Genomic DNA, 14,881 nt, shown 5'->3' on the forward strand with positions numbered 1-14,881 from the left:
TTGCAAAACAGTCTCTGTGTACTCATGGTATTGCTGGGGAAAGGAGGGGCAGAAATGTCTATCCATAAAGTGAAAGTTATGGGTGGTTAAGAACCTTACTAGACAATCCTTTGAGTTCTGGATAAACAGTTTCTGTAGTCTGAAACGTAGATGCATTTTAAGACCTGTCATTACTGCAGTCTAGAAGAGCTGCTTTGTACTTGGTGCTCCACAAACATTTACAAAGGAAAATTTAAATTTGCAATGTAAATATATGTAGAGATAGCGAAATTATTGTCTGTTTTCTTAACTGAAGCACAAAGACTAAGTAATTGCCCAAGACTACATTGGCAGTCTGAGAGAAACCAAACTTAATTTTCATAACTTAGTCCTATCCCTAAATTATGGGTTTAACTTTCCTCTTTAAGTATCATATATCATCATATTGTGGGAAATGTTATTTGTATTATTAATTATATTTACCTTCTGTATCTTAACAGAAACCGGTGTGCTTATGTCCATACCAGACTCTTACCTACAGTGGTAGTGGACAACCTGGAAACCTTCTCATCAGGCAGAGCAAAGCCTTGTACTTGGAATATTGGATCCTGTGCTCAGAGGTGTGTAGAACTAGTAAGAAAGAGTACTTGCAAGTATTTTAATTATCACCAGATGCATAATTAATATAACAATGACTTTAGAAATGAAAATGAAAACAGGAGAGAGCAGATTAGCTTGTCATGTGTCCTTATCAAAAGTATGAAAGCTCATGACTTGTCCCTATAGCAAGTGTAAAGGCTCATGATTTGGCATGCCTTCACCGCGGCACCCTCCAATTAGTTCAGTCTTCAAGTAAGCCCACTGCCTGCTTCCCTCTTCCAGAGTATGGCAAGGGAAGGTGCACATGTACAAAGCTTTAAAGCACATGTGGGGAAGAATAGCCTTCCTGTGCAGTTTTCCAGGCTTGTGCACTGTTGAAGGAAAAGGCTTCCCCCGAGAGGTATAAATATTTTTATTATCTCCCCGCTGGACACTTATTTCTGGCACAGCTTTGGTCAGGCGACGAACCCAGAGAAGTAATTGGATACAACTTGTAAATAATGACACTGTTAAACATATTCAGTTTATCCTTTGTGGTTTGGGTGCCTCATTGTATTCTCCAAACATTAGATTTCAGTAGTAAATTAAAATGGGTTTTAACGCATGGGCCTGGAAAATGTCAAACTCAAACAGCACCAACAAAACAGAGGTTGTAACATATATTTTCCCTTGAAAAATTTCAAAAGCCTCTTACAAGTCAGTTTCACCATTCTGAGCATTGTCCTCTAGATGGTACAGCAGAACATGCTTAAAGCTTTGAGGTGAAACCAGGAATAGAGTATCCTTAGGATCTGGTGACTCTGAAATATAAACAACTCTGAAACATAAACAATTGTATTGCAAAAGTGTGGAGGGGCCCTGTGGTTGCCATTTTTTTTCTAATTCAGGCTAGAAGATTCACAATAACTGATTTCTTTTTTGTAGGGAAAATAGCTCCTTGTGCTGCCCCTGTAACTAAGTCTCTACTAGAAATATTTTCTGAGGCTTGTCTATGTGGAGAGTTATTTTTAAAATGGCTATTCCTGATTAACTCCTTTCATGGACACTTCATTTCCATGTATTCTTTCAGGAATGGATTATGCTAATGCAAAATATGGTAGTTTTATTATTAATAAGACCATCCATACAGCAAAATAACCGAGAACTCTCTTGGCAGTCACCTTAATCTTTATTGAGCCTTGCTGCTGAAAAAGCCATTTCTCAGAGGCAAACCTGGTTGGGGACACATGCAAAGCTCCTGCCGGCTGCTATGAATTTTAATATATATAATATTACATCCCACATGAAGGGGTGACAAGATTAACTACAGGGTAAAACAAGGTGGCATTTTTTAGTTTATTTGGAGGATAATTTTTTATCCAACAGCCTTCACATTCGTCCCACTTTCTGGAATGATTTAGACAGGGATTGTATGTCCAAAACAGTTCTGTAACCATTTTCGTTTTCTGAAGTTTGAGGTGTTATTTATGTTAGTATTTAGGAACTAGCAGAACTGTGCAATATTCTTTTTATTCAGACTTTGAATTTAACATATTAAAAGAGGCAAATAGACTTGCTGTAGTTTCTTCTGTATGCCCTACTGCAGCGTACTCATTCTAAACAGAGTTCTCCATGAGGTAAAGAAAGTTAAAAGAAGTAGTTTGGTAGCTAGGATGTGCAGGATGTGTTGGAACACAGAAACAAAATTGCTGCTGCCTCTGCAGTTGCGTACTGTAACAGTAGTAACGGAGGCATCACAATTACATAGCCATACCCTCCTTTCATCAACTTTATTGGATTAATGTTTGTATAATCTTGCTTAAAATAATCAGAATGGAGGGCTTCCAGTGTGCACTAAACATGTGCTGACATGGCATAAATTCATTGTGAATGCTTTTTTTCACTGATGTCACAGAAAATGTTATATCACAATTGTATTTTTGGCTCACTCTGTCCAGTTTAGTGGATATTAATTGTAATATCTTTCATAAAAGTTAGCAGTATTTGACTACTGAATAAGATATTTAGGGAGGAAGTCTGACAACACTAAATAGATATCAGGTTCCTTTAAAATCCATGCAGATGATCTGAAGGCTGCAATATTAAAACTGTGATTGCTATTGAAACATTGAACTAGTTAGACTTCACTTACAGTTTCAAGCAGTTAATGAAAGGATACATCTGACATGTAAGATAATGTAATGTAGTTATACAGGTATCCTACAACTCCTGTTTGGTTACCTAAAATAGGTTTAAAATGTTCTTGTTTTGCAGGTCCCAAGCAACAACACACCAAGCCTACAGAATCAAACATAAAATAGTAACATCACTGGAGTGGAAGTGCTGTCCTGGGTACAGTGGGCAAAACTGCCAACCCAAAGGTGAGTAGAGTTGTAAGGATTTGAAACTATTCACTTTAATGAAAGAAAACAATGAAATCTGATTTGCAAGCAAATGGCTCTGCTGAAAATCAATACAGTCCTTACTGTTAATTTAAACCAGGAAAAATGGTCAGTAAACTAAAATGTTTTGGGATGTTGACTCTTCCCCGCACATGAATTTCCAGAGCAGCTGAGCAGAATGTCCTTTCCTTTCCTCCAGTCTACATGAAACTCATAAAAACTTCAGCCTTATTCCATTTTGCTAAAATATGGAGTTTGCGTTCAGTGTGTCTACTTTTGACCTTTTAGTTTTTGAGTATCGCAGTGCTGGGGATATTATATCCAGGTCCTCTATTGAATACTTGCTGTAAAATTGATCTACAGCACTGTGACTCTTTTGGCTTTTAGTTTCAGGCTCTAAGAAGATTTTTTAGGCATGATAATATAATGTATCAACGTTGTTTCCCTCTGAATTGAGTAGAAGTTATGCTGTTCATTTCCACAGTGACTGAATTTTAGTATTACACATGATCCCTGTATAATCGTACCCTTTTTTGACAGAATAGTGTTTTACCTCTGCCCTGGTGATCAAACATATTGCAACATACTGTACTTTAACAACTGTATAATAGCTATTTCTTCGCTGCTGGCCTTAAACAAGCAGCTCTTGAAAAATAAGATATGGCATCAGCATACATATTTTAAATGAATGAGTATTACAAGAAAGGGCATTAGATGTGGTAGGGAATTCAATCAGCAGTAGTAAAGTAGAGGCTGTGATTAAAAATTAATGTAGAGGAATGAAGAGAAATCACTGATATTCACATCCAGGAGGGAAATTTCAATGCTGAAGAACCAGGGCCTCAGTGAGTGCAAAATTCTCTCCTGTGCAGCTGAGCGTGGACTTGGATATTAACATGGGACACAGTCCGCAAGGCTGTCCAATGAGCACAGATCAGACGTTTTAAAAGTTTGCTTTTAAAAAATGCAAACATTAGCAAAAATCGATTAAAAAAAGCTTATTGAAGGGGGAGGCTACAGCTGATAAAATTGAAATGGCATCAAAACAACAGGGAAGCATTGACCAGGAAAAAAAGCTGTATAACTCAATTTGTAGTGGTGTCTGTGTAAAAATAAGAATAAAGGAAAATGTTGTCAAGTGTTATAGGAGTGGGTTTGAAATTACATCTCCTGGGCTCTATTTTCAAATCTCTTCTGGCTTGCTGAATAACTTGGGGAAGCCACTTATAATCTGCATATCCAAGTTTACCCATCTAGAAAATTGAGATGACACTTATCTCACAGGGGCATTGGGGTATTTAATTAATTAATGCTGGTAGAAGTGTTTAAAGAGATTGGGATGAAAGGTGTTATGTCAGAAAGGCTCTTCTTCCCTGCTTCTGGAATCCCGCCTGCCATGAGGAGCAGACCACCAGCACAAGCCCTGTCTGTTTTACGCAGTTCCCATGAAGGGACGTCAGCTAATGAACTTGAACAGTTGGGAAGCCAGTAGCCTTGTCCTCAGGCACTCCGTTTCTGCAAAGGCACAGGGAGAGGCATTGAAAGCTCTGACCACGGCTCTCCGGTGTTGCTGAGCCCTCTGTTTGGCCTCTCCGCTCTTGATCCGTTCAACAGCAGAGCTGTTATTGAAGGGTTTCTGTGCTGGCGTAACTGGGTGGGTTATTCTGACGATATGTTTTAGATCCTGGGAAGGCACTTCTAGCGTGGCGTGGGTTGCTTATAGCAAATGCCAATTAAAAATGCCTTCTCTCTCAAACCAAGTGATATCATACATAACTGTTTCAGTCTGGTAGTCTAGGCAGAAGGAAACGCTTGTCAACATCTGATAGTTATTACTAGACATCTGTAAACTGTATTTGGTAGCCTCATTGCAACTGCTTGGTTACAGCTGATTCTCAAGGTAATGTAGTGAGTGAGACAGACGAGCCTCTGGAAAGAGACACGTTCAGATCACCATTTCTAACTTTACTTCCCATGTGGGACCAAATTGAATGAGACATGGATCCTAGTCCAGTATGGAAAATCCAATTTACAAGAAACTTTTAAGAAGGGAAACATGTAGACATTTCTTAAAGTCTCATGAAACAGCGCAATGTGGGCACTTCAACAAATAAAACATCATCATTTTGATTTGGGAATATCAAATGCTTAACTGGGAGCAAAGCTGCTAAAATAAAAGGGCTTGTAAGTTCTGAGTTGCAAAGTTCATGTCATTTTACTAAACATAGCTTTATTTTAACTTTTCATCCTTAAGGTGGAGAAAGCAATGTGTGTGTAGTAACATCTGAGGGGAAGAAATCCCAGTTTGTTCATGTGCATATGGTCCCTGAACACTATATTCTGGGTCACAAATTATTTCAAGAACTTGAAGACGCATCTTCAAACGTAGATCATGCTGTGTTCGAGTTCAGCTTTGCTGTGGAGTGATGCTGAGGTGACTTAATGTGGATAAATTAATTTCCATCTACCCTGGCTGCGGTTTAGAGCAAACGGCTGGTTCTCATAGTTCCGGACAATGCCAAAGCCATTGTTAGCACTGAATTCTCTCACAGGGTAGTAATGGGATTTCTCCAGCAGATGGCTGTAAAATGTTCCACACAGGAGTGAGTGCTAGCCTCTGCGTGGGTGAGCTGCAGACACAAAAGGTAGCAATTCACGTTGAAACACAAGGAATGGGAGGAAACTATCAAACTCCCCACAGGGATTCACCTTCAGCCACTCCCGCTTCATCAAAAATATATTGAGAGAAAAAGATCCAATTTCCATATTTTTAATATTCCCTGAAATCATTTTGCATGGTGTATTTAAAAATACATGGGACAATAAATTATACATCTAGGCCAATATATTCAATGATAGGAGCCTAATGTTAAATTCCTGTGTGCGTTACCTGATATTCAGAAATGCTGAAGCTCCTGGAGGAACTGGAAGAGCTTATTGCTCAGCGTTTTGAATTGCTGCTTTTTTTTCTTTTTCTTTTTTTTTTTTGTGGTGCTGCTTTGTTATTGTAAATGGCCTGTATAAGGTGGGTTTAGCAATCTAATTTTTATTTATTTGATATTTTTAGCTTAAACTGAGCATAGTGTATCCAATTTTTAAAAGGTCTCAAATGTAAATTGTTTGATGGCTATTTCTACCCTGAAGAGTGCATGTATTAGAGTTGCAGTCTGGTGCTCCCATCACATCTGCTGCTATACAGCATCTAGGATGGGGAATCTCAGCTGTGGGACCAAGGAGCACGTAAGACTTAATCACCATATGTGTCAGAGTGGTTTCTTTGGAAAAGGATTGAACCACACTGGAAGAATGATGTAGGAGAAGCTATATTGCCAGCGACTCTTCTGAATTTTTTTCACAAATGAAACCCCTGCATTTCTAATGCTGCATGAGAAGTCCCTTTCCTATACAGTGATGAAATTTAATAACTGTACAATATGAGGTATTCTCTCTGGGTGAGTTTTTTTGTGTTGTCTGCATCACTGGCTACAGCCCTTGCTGCTTTTAGAGGCAGTACAATGCACTACGGGCTTTCTCCGTTGCTGGTTTGCTGCAAAAGAGTGATACTATGTCCTGGGTCTTACAGGGATTAAGTTATCTGAACAGTTTAAAGCATTAGTAAGACAAGCACATGGTGGTAAATATATATATCCTTGAAACTCTGAAAGCAATAAAACTGTAAAGATTTGGGTATTCTACAATGTTAAGCTGTGAGTGGGGCAATTGATTTAATAGTGGGGATGAAAGGTAAGATGGATAGCATAAAAAAAATATATCCGGTGTCTGTAGCACTAACACCGGCAGTGAATATATTTAGAGCAACAGAAAGATGGGTAAATGAAAGAACTAAAGGACATCGATCAGCTGGTCTTTATCACAGGCAAGTAACTGACTCCCTTGTCATAGATTATATCATCACATCACTACCTGATAAATCCTGTGTAATGAATTGGGCTGAATGCAAGTATTTTAACTCCTGTCAATAACTATGCTACAGAATGATGACTGAAGCTATTGAAATTATAACTATTTGAGGATTTCGTATTCATCAGCCAATTTCAATAAATTCTATGGAACTCTTGGTCCATATGATAATTTCCTTTGAGTTCCTGTCCTAATTGTTACATCACCCCCTCCCTTAATTTGCAATATAAACCACCTTATATCATCCTTAAATGTAATCTATTGATCCTCATATACACTGTTAAGAGGCTGATGAAACATAGGGAATTTCTTGATTCAGCATTTTATTCTGTTTCCTTGGAAACTCACAGTATGGCCAGACAAGGTTTTAATATTTGAACTGTAAAATAATGTCACCATACCCAAATTATTCTGTGTGTACTGTACTAAAGACTGGCATTCCTTAGATGTGCTCTAGCTGGAACAACATCTACTTCAAAATGCTTCATGAACTGAGCAAGCATATAAAATTGTTATGAATGTATACTAGCAAATTTGCAATCTACTTAGTACATATTTCATTTTTCTAAAACAATAACAAAATGAAAACACCGCCATTAAGCCTAATGACTAGAGGAGTAAGTCAGGAAGGTGGAAATCTCAGTTCAATCACCAGTTATTCCATTAGTTGTTCCCTAATTTTTGTGAGTGAAGGCACTTTATTTTTCTGGACCTATTTCCCCAGCTGCAATATTGAAAGAATAATGTTAATCTAGGTTTCTGGAAACAGCTTTGGGATCTTTGGGCTGAGAAGTAAAATAAGCACAGAAAATCCCATCTGCCATGACCAGAGAAAATATTTACAAACTTATCACCTTCATAAAGTTTCTTAATGTACATACCAGTCACAAATCTTGCAAGATGCTTGTTGGAATTTGATTATGTTTTGAAATGGTTTTATTTTTTTAGGTGCTACAACAATGTAGCAACTATTGCCTTTACTGGGAAGATTTCCATGCTTGAAGATTTGTGTAACAAGTAAAAAAATAAAATATTGATTTTGACAAACATGTCTGATTTTGTAGCCGTACTAAAACTTAATTAATTTTACAGCTGACAATATCTGTGTTGTTGTTGTACTGGTGTTTTATATTGATCTGAAGTATTCCTATAGAATTTTTAGCCCTGGAGATTCCAAAATTCTGTTCATTAGAGGGCAAGGTATGACATTTTAGTATTAACACCAACCCCTGCCAGCCTCAGGAAGCCATTTTTAAAACCATTCACAGTCTCATCAGTGTGGTTCTACACTGTGTTATAGGTGGACTAAGCAGATAACAAGAATCATAGCAGTTGATTTGGCTTTGATAAAGTTCGTATAGAATAGACAAAGCAAGTGTTGTGGAATCCTGATTGTTGTGTTCCTTGTTTCACTCACACACTTTCCTTTTTCTCTCCCTCTTTTAACTCAAGAACAACCATCGCTTATACATAGCAACCAGGCTGAAAGCAGCAGAACTGTCAGTGAGAGGACACCAGGAGCTCATCAGGACCCCAGTGGGCCAGGTCGGTTATTGTGATTGCTATCACCTCTAGCCCAGTTGCTGACCATGTGACTCATTAAGATCACTCCAAAAATAACTTGAGAAAAAACTGTCTGCTGAAGGGACGTGAATGAACCGTTAGAGTTTCTAGCAGTCATGGTTCAGCAGTATGCTTCTCTGATAAAGATAGGTAGAAGAAACTGAATCTAAAGGTACCAGTAGCTTAGCATTTATAGTGTCTTGTGACTAAACTAAACCCAGGAAAGTCATTCAGCATAGAAATATTTCAACTATTATATTACTTATTAAAATAAATAAATTTTCAGAAAAAAAGAAAGAAACCCCCAAATACAGGCAAAAAACCCAAACCCAAAAGCAAACCCAGGAGTAATATAGACCAGCACTGGTCACAAAAGAAAGTGTAGTGATGTTAACTGTATTATCTGAATGTGTGATTGTTACATATTTTCTTATAAAAATTAGTGCTTTATTCAAAATCAGTACAATGATGCTTCAAAATTTAGCAAGGGCAGCTTAACTGTGTTTTAAGCTACTCCATCTAGGATGATCAAATAGGTAAGCAACACAGGGACAGTTTATGGCTTTATACCACAGATGTTTGAGACTGTTTCTTATTACACTACTCATTTGCTCTCTACTGTGTTTACTTCAACCTTTCTACACCGTAAGGTTTTGGAACATAGTGTCAGTGTTTTCTTGCAGGAAACCTTGTACAGACCTCAGCATTGTAAGAGGTAGTCGGTAACAATAATGCTTTTATTCAAGTAGCGATCTACACTGAGAAGTTCCCTTAGGTGACTGCTGCATGGAAAGCTTCTCCACCTTGTAGTCTCTAGAATTCTTGGGGGTGCTCACTTCCCTTTATATTTATGTTCCATTACCATCTGTATGATTTAAAGTTTACCAGCACAAATGTCCCAGAAAATTAATTTCATAGTTGTCTGCATAAGTATTCATGGGAATGGAATTTTATTCATGCCAGGCCTGTTTGCACACTCACTGAAGTGGGAGCAGAAACAATCATTGTCCATGAATTCAAATATTAATTGCTCACTATAAAGAAACATGAAAAGGTAGCCATGATGTAGAGTTATTCAAGTAGTTGACAGACTATACTGTATTCCAGTCTGTACCACCTGAACGTGTATATGTCTTTGAGGGTATAAAGACATTTGATAGTGCAGAATTATTTAAAAACACTGTGTACTCAAAGAACTGCTAACAATCAGCATATTGTGTTTAAATAACAACAAAATAAGTACATGAAACATGCTTGAATAAGGAAAAAATTATTCTCTTCTTGTGATATACTCCCCAGCATTGAGTGACATTGTACTTGTCAGGTAAATTTTTGGTGGCAAATTATATGTAAGTTATTTGGCAACACTCTCTACACACTGTCAAATGAGCCTGAGTTTACATAGTGAGGACCCAGAGGATGGACAAGATGTAAAAGACAGTGGAAACGAGTCATGTTCCTTGCGCATTCTTACTACCTCCCTTTTCTTTTGAATCTGTCGATGCTTTGATTACAGATGTCTATGCTGTCTTTTTGTATAATCATCAGCTGATGATTATAACACTATGGTGTTATTGTCACTCACAGGGTTGGTATATATCTGAAAACATTTTATGGAACCAAATAATAAGTCAAATTATGTTCTCAGGTCTCTGTGTGTCAATATACTGTTCTGGTGCTGGGATATTCATGCATGCTGGGAGAACAGGATGTCAGAAGTGAGACTGCCACAGGTTTTTATGGAGAGAGTACACATATGGGCTTATGTCTGTATATGTGTTTTACTTTAAATCATAATAGACAAATAGAAAAAATTAGAAAGCATAGGTGGGAGACAAAAAGACTGAAACCTGGTATGGAGACATAGAAAGGTATTTTCAAATGGGAGTTAGGAGAAAGCTGTTGCCCCTTGGTAATGTGCGAGCAACTGAGCTTCCCGGGTCTGGAGGGATGAGGATGTCTAGTAAAGACGACAGGACCCATATGAGAAAGTGAGTTTGATCAATAGAGCATTAAAACATGCCACTTGTCTTAGTAGGAATTCTGCTCTGAAAAATAACTCTGAAATTGGAATCTCAGAGCTCCGTGTTAATTGCTTTTCAGTTCTTTTTAAATCAAATGGGGTCAGTTTAGGAGACAGATACCTGTTCTGGCTGTCAGCCCTGCAAACATGACCTGGGGCCAGGACTAACTGCCTGGTCTGTTGTTCCAACAGCAGCTACCAAGACTCCAAGCCAGATTCTGTTTCCAGCTCTCACTATGCAGTCATACCACTTACAAACCTCGCTTGCAAGTTCATCTATGCAGCTTGTCTTCCTCCTTCAGTAGGAACTGACAGAAACCAAACTGAAGAAACCATTGCACCCTGCAGGTTTGTTATCAGTTTGGGTGGCTATGCATAAGCCGGTAATGAATGCAAATCACTTTCTCAGAGTAACAATTGAACCAGGAGCAGAAGTATCCAGACCTGTCTGTCTGTCACAGAGTAGCATTATGGAAAAGAGTATTCAGATGAAGAAAATCCATCAAAACCTTGTCTCCCCAGTGCCATTGGGGAGAATTGCCAGACTCTAAACTAGGTGGCTGAGTTATAAACAATTTTATGTCTGTGTAAGTAGACACCATGGGCAAAGTGAGCAGCTGGAGATGCTAACATCCTAACCTAAAACAGCTAGCCTTATTCACCAGGCTCTACCAATTACTAACTTTACAACCAATGTGCCTCTACAGAAGAGTATTCTCATGGGCATTGCTTCAATTCATCTGTCCTGATTGGGTGTATTTAGTGAATTTTCTGTTTTTTCCCAAATGCTGTCAAATTAGGTATGATATGTTTATTTTTTACATACTAGAATTTTGAACAATAAGAGTCTAGTCAAAAGAATATGCCCTTTTACATATAACTTGATTTTTTCTTTTTTTGGTAGTCTTTAGGCCCTGTACTTCTACGTGATTTCTGAGTATAACTGTTTACTGCCCTGGGAATAGACACTGATGCCACAATGAAAAGTGACATAAGATCAATAGCAGTACTGTAAATTTACACTAATAAATATTTGTATGTACTGCTAAAGAATCTCTTGCATAGCAGTTTATTAAGTCACAGTATGGCCTGGATCATATAGGATAATATATTGTGTGTCTAAGGTAGGCTATTTAGGCAAATTGTTGAAAGAACTGAAGAGATCTTGTAGCTTCGCTTACCGGGATTAGAACATCTAATATTATCAGCATCTTCTGAAAATCCCAGACTAAGTCTCATTCTGTCAGCTGTAAAATCAGATGGCTAGCTGAAGTCATGTGGAGTCTTAATTTGCAAGATCAAGGCTGCCTTCGCCACTACCTGTCTTAAAAGCATCCGTCTAGGCTTTTTTATACCTAAAGAGACTACAAGTGTCAGGAACAATTTGGGCAGGTTTTAAAATGAACTTCACAGGTTGAGCATCGTTTCTTAATGACAGGCTGATGATTATTCCAAAGTCATTTATCTATTAGCTGTTTTTCTGCCTTGTTGCTGTGTTTAAGAGTCTTTATTTTGACCCCGACACTGAAAAGATGATGTATTCCTTCAGACACAAGCCTTGCAAATTCATGAAGTTATAAGTGGTAAGTAAAACTCAATCTTTTTGTGATTGTGTTAAAGAAAATAGACTAAATGAGAGTTAACTGCATAAGCCGTAGGGTGCTAGGTGGAGGAAGAATGGTATTATGCTGATTAAAATACGTTAACCACTCAAAATACTGATGTAGAATTATAAATATTTTATAATGGATACAGATGCTTTGGTAATTAGCTACTGCTGTGCTGCTGAATGTCACTAATATATGAGACATGACAAAAATCGAGATGATTCATTTAAGACTAAAGATTCAGAAACTTTCCACCCCACTTCCAGCTAATATATCTCAAGACAATTATGCTTTCATTCCCCCCATCTCCCCAACCCCCCATGTTTTAACACTGCTGTTTGGTTTTTTTTTTTCTCATTTTGTTCTCTGACCAAGCACTTACACAAAAAATGAATGAGAAGATTAGCAGCCAGGAGATGAAACTGACTTTTCTACAGAAGAATGTTGACAGCATTGCTGTTGCGATGAGTGATGTGAGCAAGATGCTTTCTTCTTTGGAAGGCAAAATCAATGAAGATAAGGGCAAAGACTTCCAGTCTTTTCTAAAAGGTAAGAAAAATAAATTAATGTAATCACTCATGCAGCTAAAGGTGCCAGAAAAAAATAATGCTAAAAACATTTGTAGACTGTTCTATTGCTCAGTGTTTATAAGGAGACCTCTCCTTTAGTTTCATTTCATAATAGGGGATTTGTTTATTCTGACATTTGTTATAGGGGCAAAAAAATTATGTTCTTGGATACTACATCATCTACATGGTAACTTAAGCCAATATTTTCATTTACTTAGAGCTTCTGTAAATATTCTAATCTCTGTTTTTAGTTTATCTGACAGCTGCTAAAGGACATAGTATTTGTTTTGCTACTATGGCTAAGTAATATTCTCTATTATGTAATTCATATATGCAGGGGAAACATGAGGACTTCTGTGGCTCTTACAGTTATAACATGGCAAACATCCTGCTGAATAATTTGCCTCTGATCGTATTAGGCTACATTTGATAAACATCTGTACTCGTGTTTGGTAGATGAGAAAGATATGGCCAGGGAACAGGAGGTCGGGCAAAATCTCGCCAGCAGAATTATGCATCCATTCTTTCTGAATCCCACAGTAAGATCTGTTTATTACCCAACCTCAAATGGTCCTTAATAAGCAGATTGGGACTGAAGCTTTCATTTCCTTAATTTGCAATATTTTTCTAATTTTTCAGGAATTTCCCCCAAACTGTTTGTATTATACACACTAGAATCCAGAGGACTTTTCTGTTGTCTAAAAATAGAATGGGGGAACTGGAGCTCCTTACATTAGGATAAAACTAAATGAAACATTAAGTGCTTTCGTATCTCTCTTAAATTTACCAAACGTGGTCCCATGTCTTGCATTTTCAGTCCTCTGTCTCCTGAGACACTTATGCCACATGGTAGGTGGCTCTCTTGGACCCTGGATCAAGTTTATCCCATCTCTCGCTCAGTGACCTGTTTTCACCTTTCCACACATTGCTGGATGGCATTCTTGACCCTTGGGCATACATTTAATTTATCTTTGAATATTTCCAATTTCCATTCTGCTTTCTCTTCATTCTTTTTTATATTCCATTCGTTATAGCTGTCATTTTTATGCTATTCCAAGAGGTCTTTTGCTGCATCCTATGTTCCTGCTTCCCCATTTGCTACCTATATTTAAGGGTCTAAGTCCTAATTAAAATGTGCAGTACAAACCCCCACATTATTTCACACTGCTCTGCAAATATGTTTCAAGCCTTTATTGTTTTTACCTGCTTAGATGACATCTTCCATTGCTGACCTTTTTTTGATTTATGCTCTCAATTCATCTCCTAATCAAGTAGCTCTAATGAAAATGCTGTTGTTAACTACTTCCCTTGACTAATTATGGGTACTCACTCCAAATACAAGTTATTCTTGGCATGTACGTAGGTAAACAGAAGGGAGGATGGGAGAGAGAACAAGGTTAGTGTTTCTGTTGGCTTGTAGATGTAATGGGGCAAATACAGTTTCTGCCCGGGCAATGTCAGTCAGTCATGCTCCAGGCAGGCAAAGAGCATCCTAAAGTAGCAGGAGCTGGAAGGAGTTTCTATGCTGTCCCCTAACGTGGCACAGATGTGCAGTATAGGCACATTATACGTGCTAAAAATTGCTCTTAGAAGCTCACCTGAAGTAAACCACAACTTTCCCCGCTACCACTTACATCCTGAAGCAATGTGCTTTCAAACCACAGTTGAGCCCATAATTGTTTCATGCTATTCAGACTTCTTCCCCTACTTTTCCATTTTCTTCCCATGATGCCCAGGTCCTTTGCTCATACCCATTAATCACGTTTTTTCTTATCACGGAAATGCTAATGGCTGTCCAGCTTTGTATCAGGGCTTGTTAGGAGTGAGGTCTTTTTCTGTGAACAAATAGTTCAGTACAGTTCACAAAGTCTTTATTTCTTGGTTTCATCTACAAATAGTCTTTGACTCCGTAAACTTGTCATCTGTTGATACAGGGCAACGCTCACTGGAGTAACTGATATGCTCCTCTAATTTGATTAGTGAAATCTGTTGTGCATGTTTTAAAAATTTTTTTCAGTACTTAGGAAATTGTTCCTACTTCTTAGAGAAAATAATTTGGTGTTCCCCTTTAATTTAATAAACTCTGCACACTTCTTGCTATTATTTCTCCCTCCTTTCACTCCACATCAAGCTTTTTTTATAGACTTCTTTCCTCTTCATTAATAAAATGTACACTTTGAAAATTAACTCAGCGATGGAGTGTTAATCACTTCCAAGTCAAAGATGCCATTTACAGCT

General features: G+C 37.8%; 1 protein-coding gene across 1 annotated transcript in view; it reads left to right on the forward strand.

The window, feature by feature from the left end:
• The window catches only part of MMRN1 (multimerin 1), a 44,785-nt gene that overhangs the window by 16,340 nt on the left and 13,564 nt on the right, over positions 1-14,881 (forward strand). The window contains exons 2-5 of the mRNA XM_037379362.1: positions 480-599; positions 2,833-2,939; positions 8,334-8,426; positions 12,450-12,623. Coding sequence (XP_037235259.1) covers positions 480-599; positions 2,833-2,939; positions 8,334-8,426; positions 12,450-12,623 — 494 coding nt within the window. The remainder of the gene's footprint in view (positions 1-479; positions 600-2,832; positions 2,940-8,333; positions 8,427-12,449; positions 12,624-14,881) is intronic.

This window comes from Falco rusticolus, chromosome 1, assembly GCF_015220075.1.
Source record: "Falco rusticolus isolate bFalRus1 chromosome 1, bFalRus1.pri, whole genome shotgun sequence".
Classification (NCBI taxonomy): domain Eukaryota; kingdom Metazoa; phylum Chordata; class Aves; order Falconiformes; family Falconidae; genus Falco; species Falco rusticolus.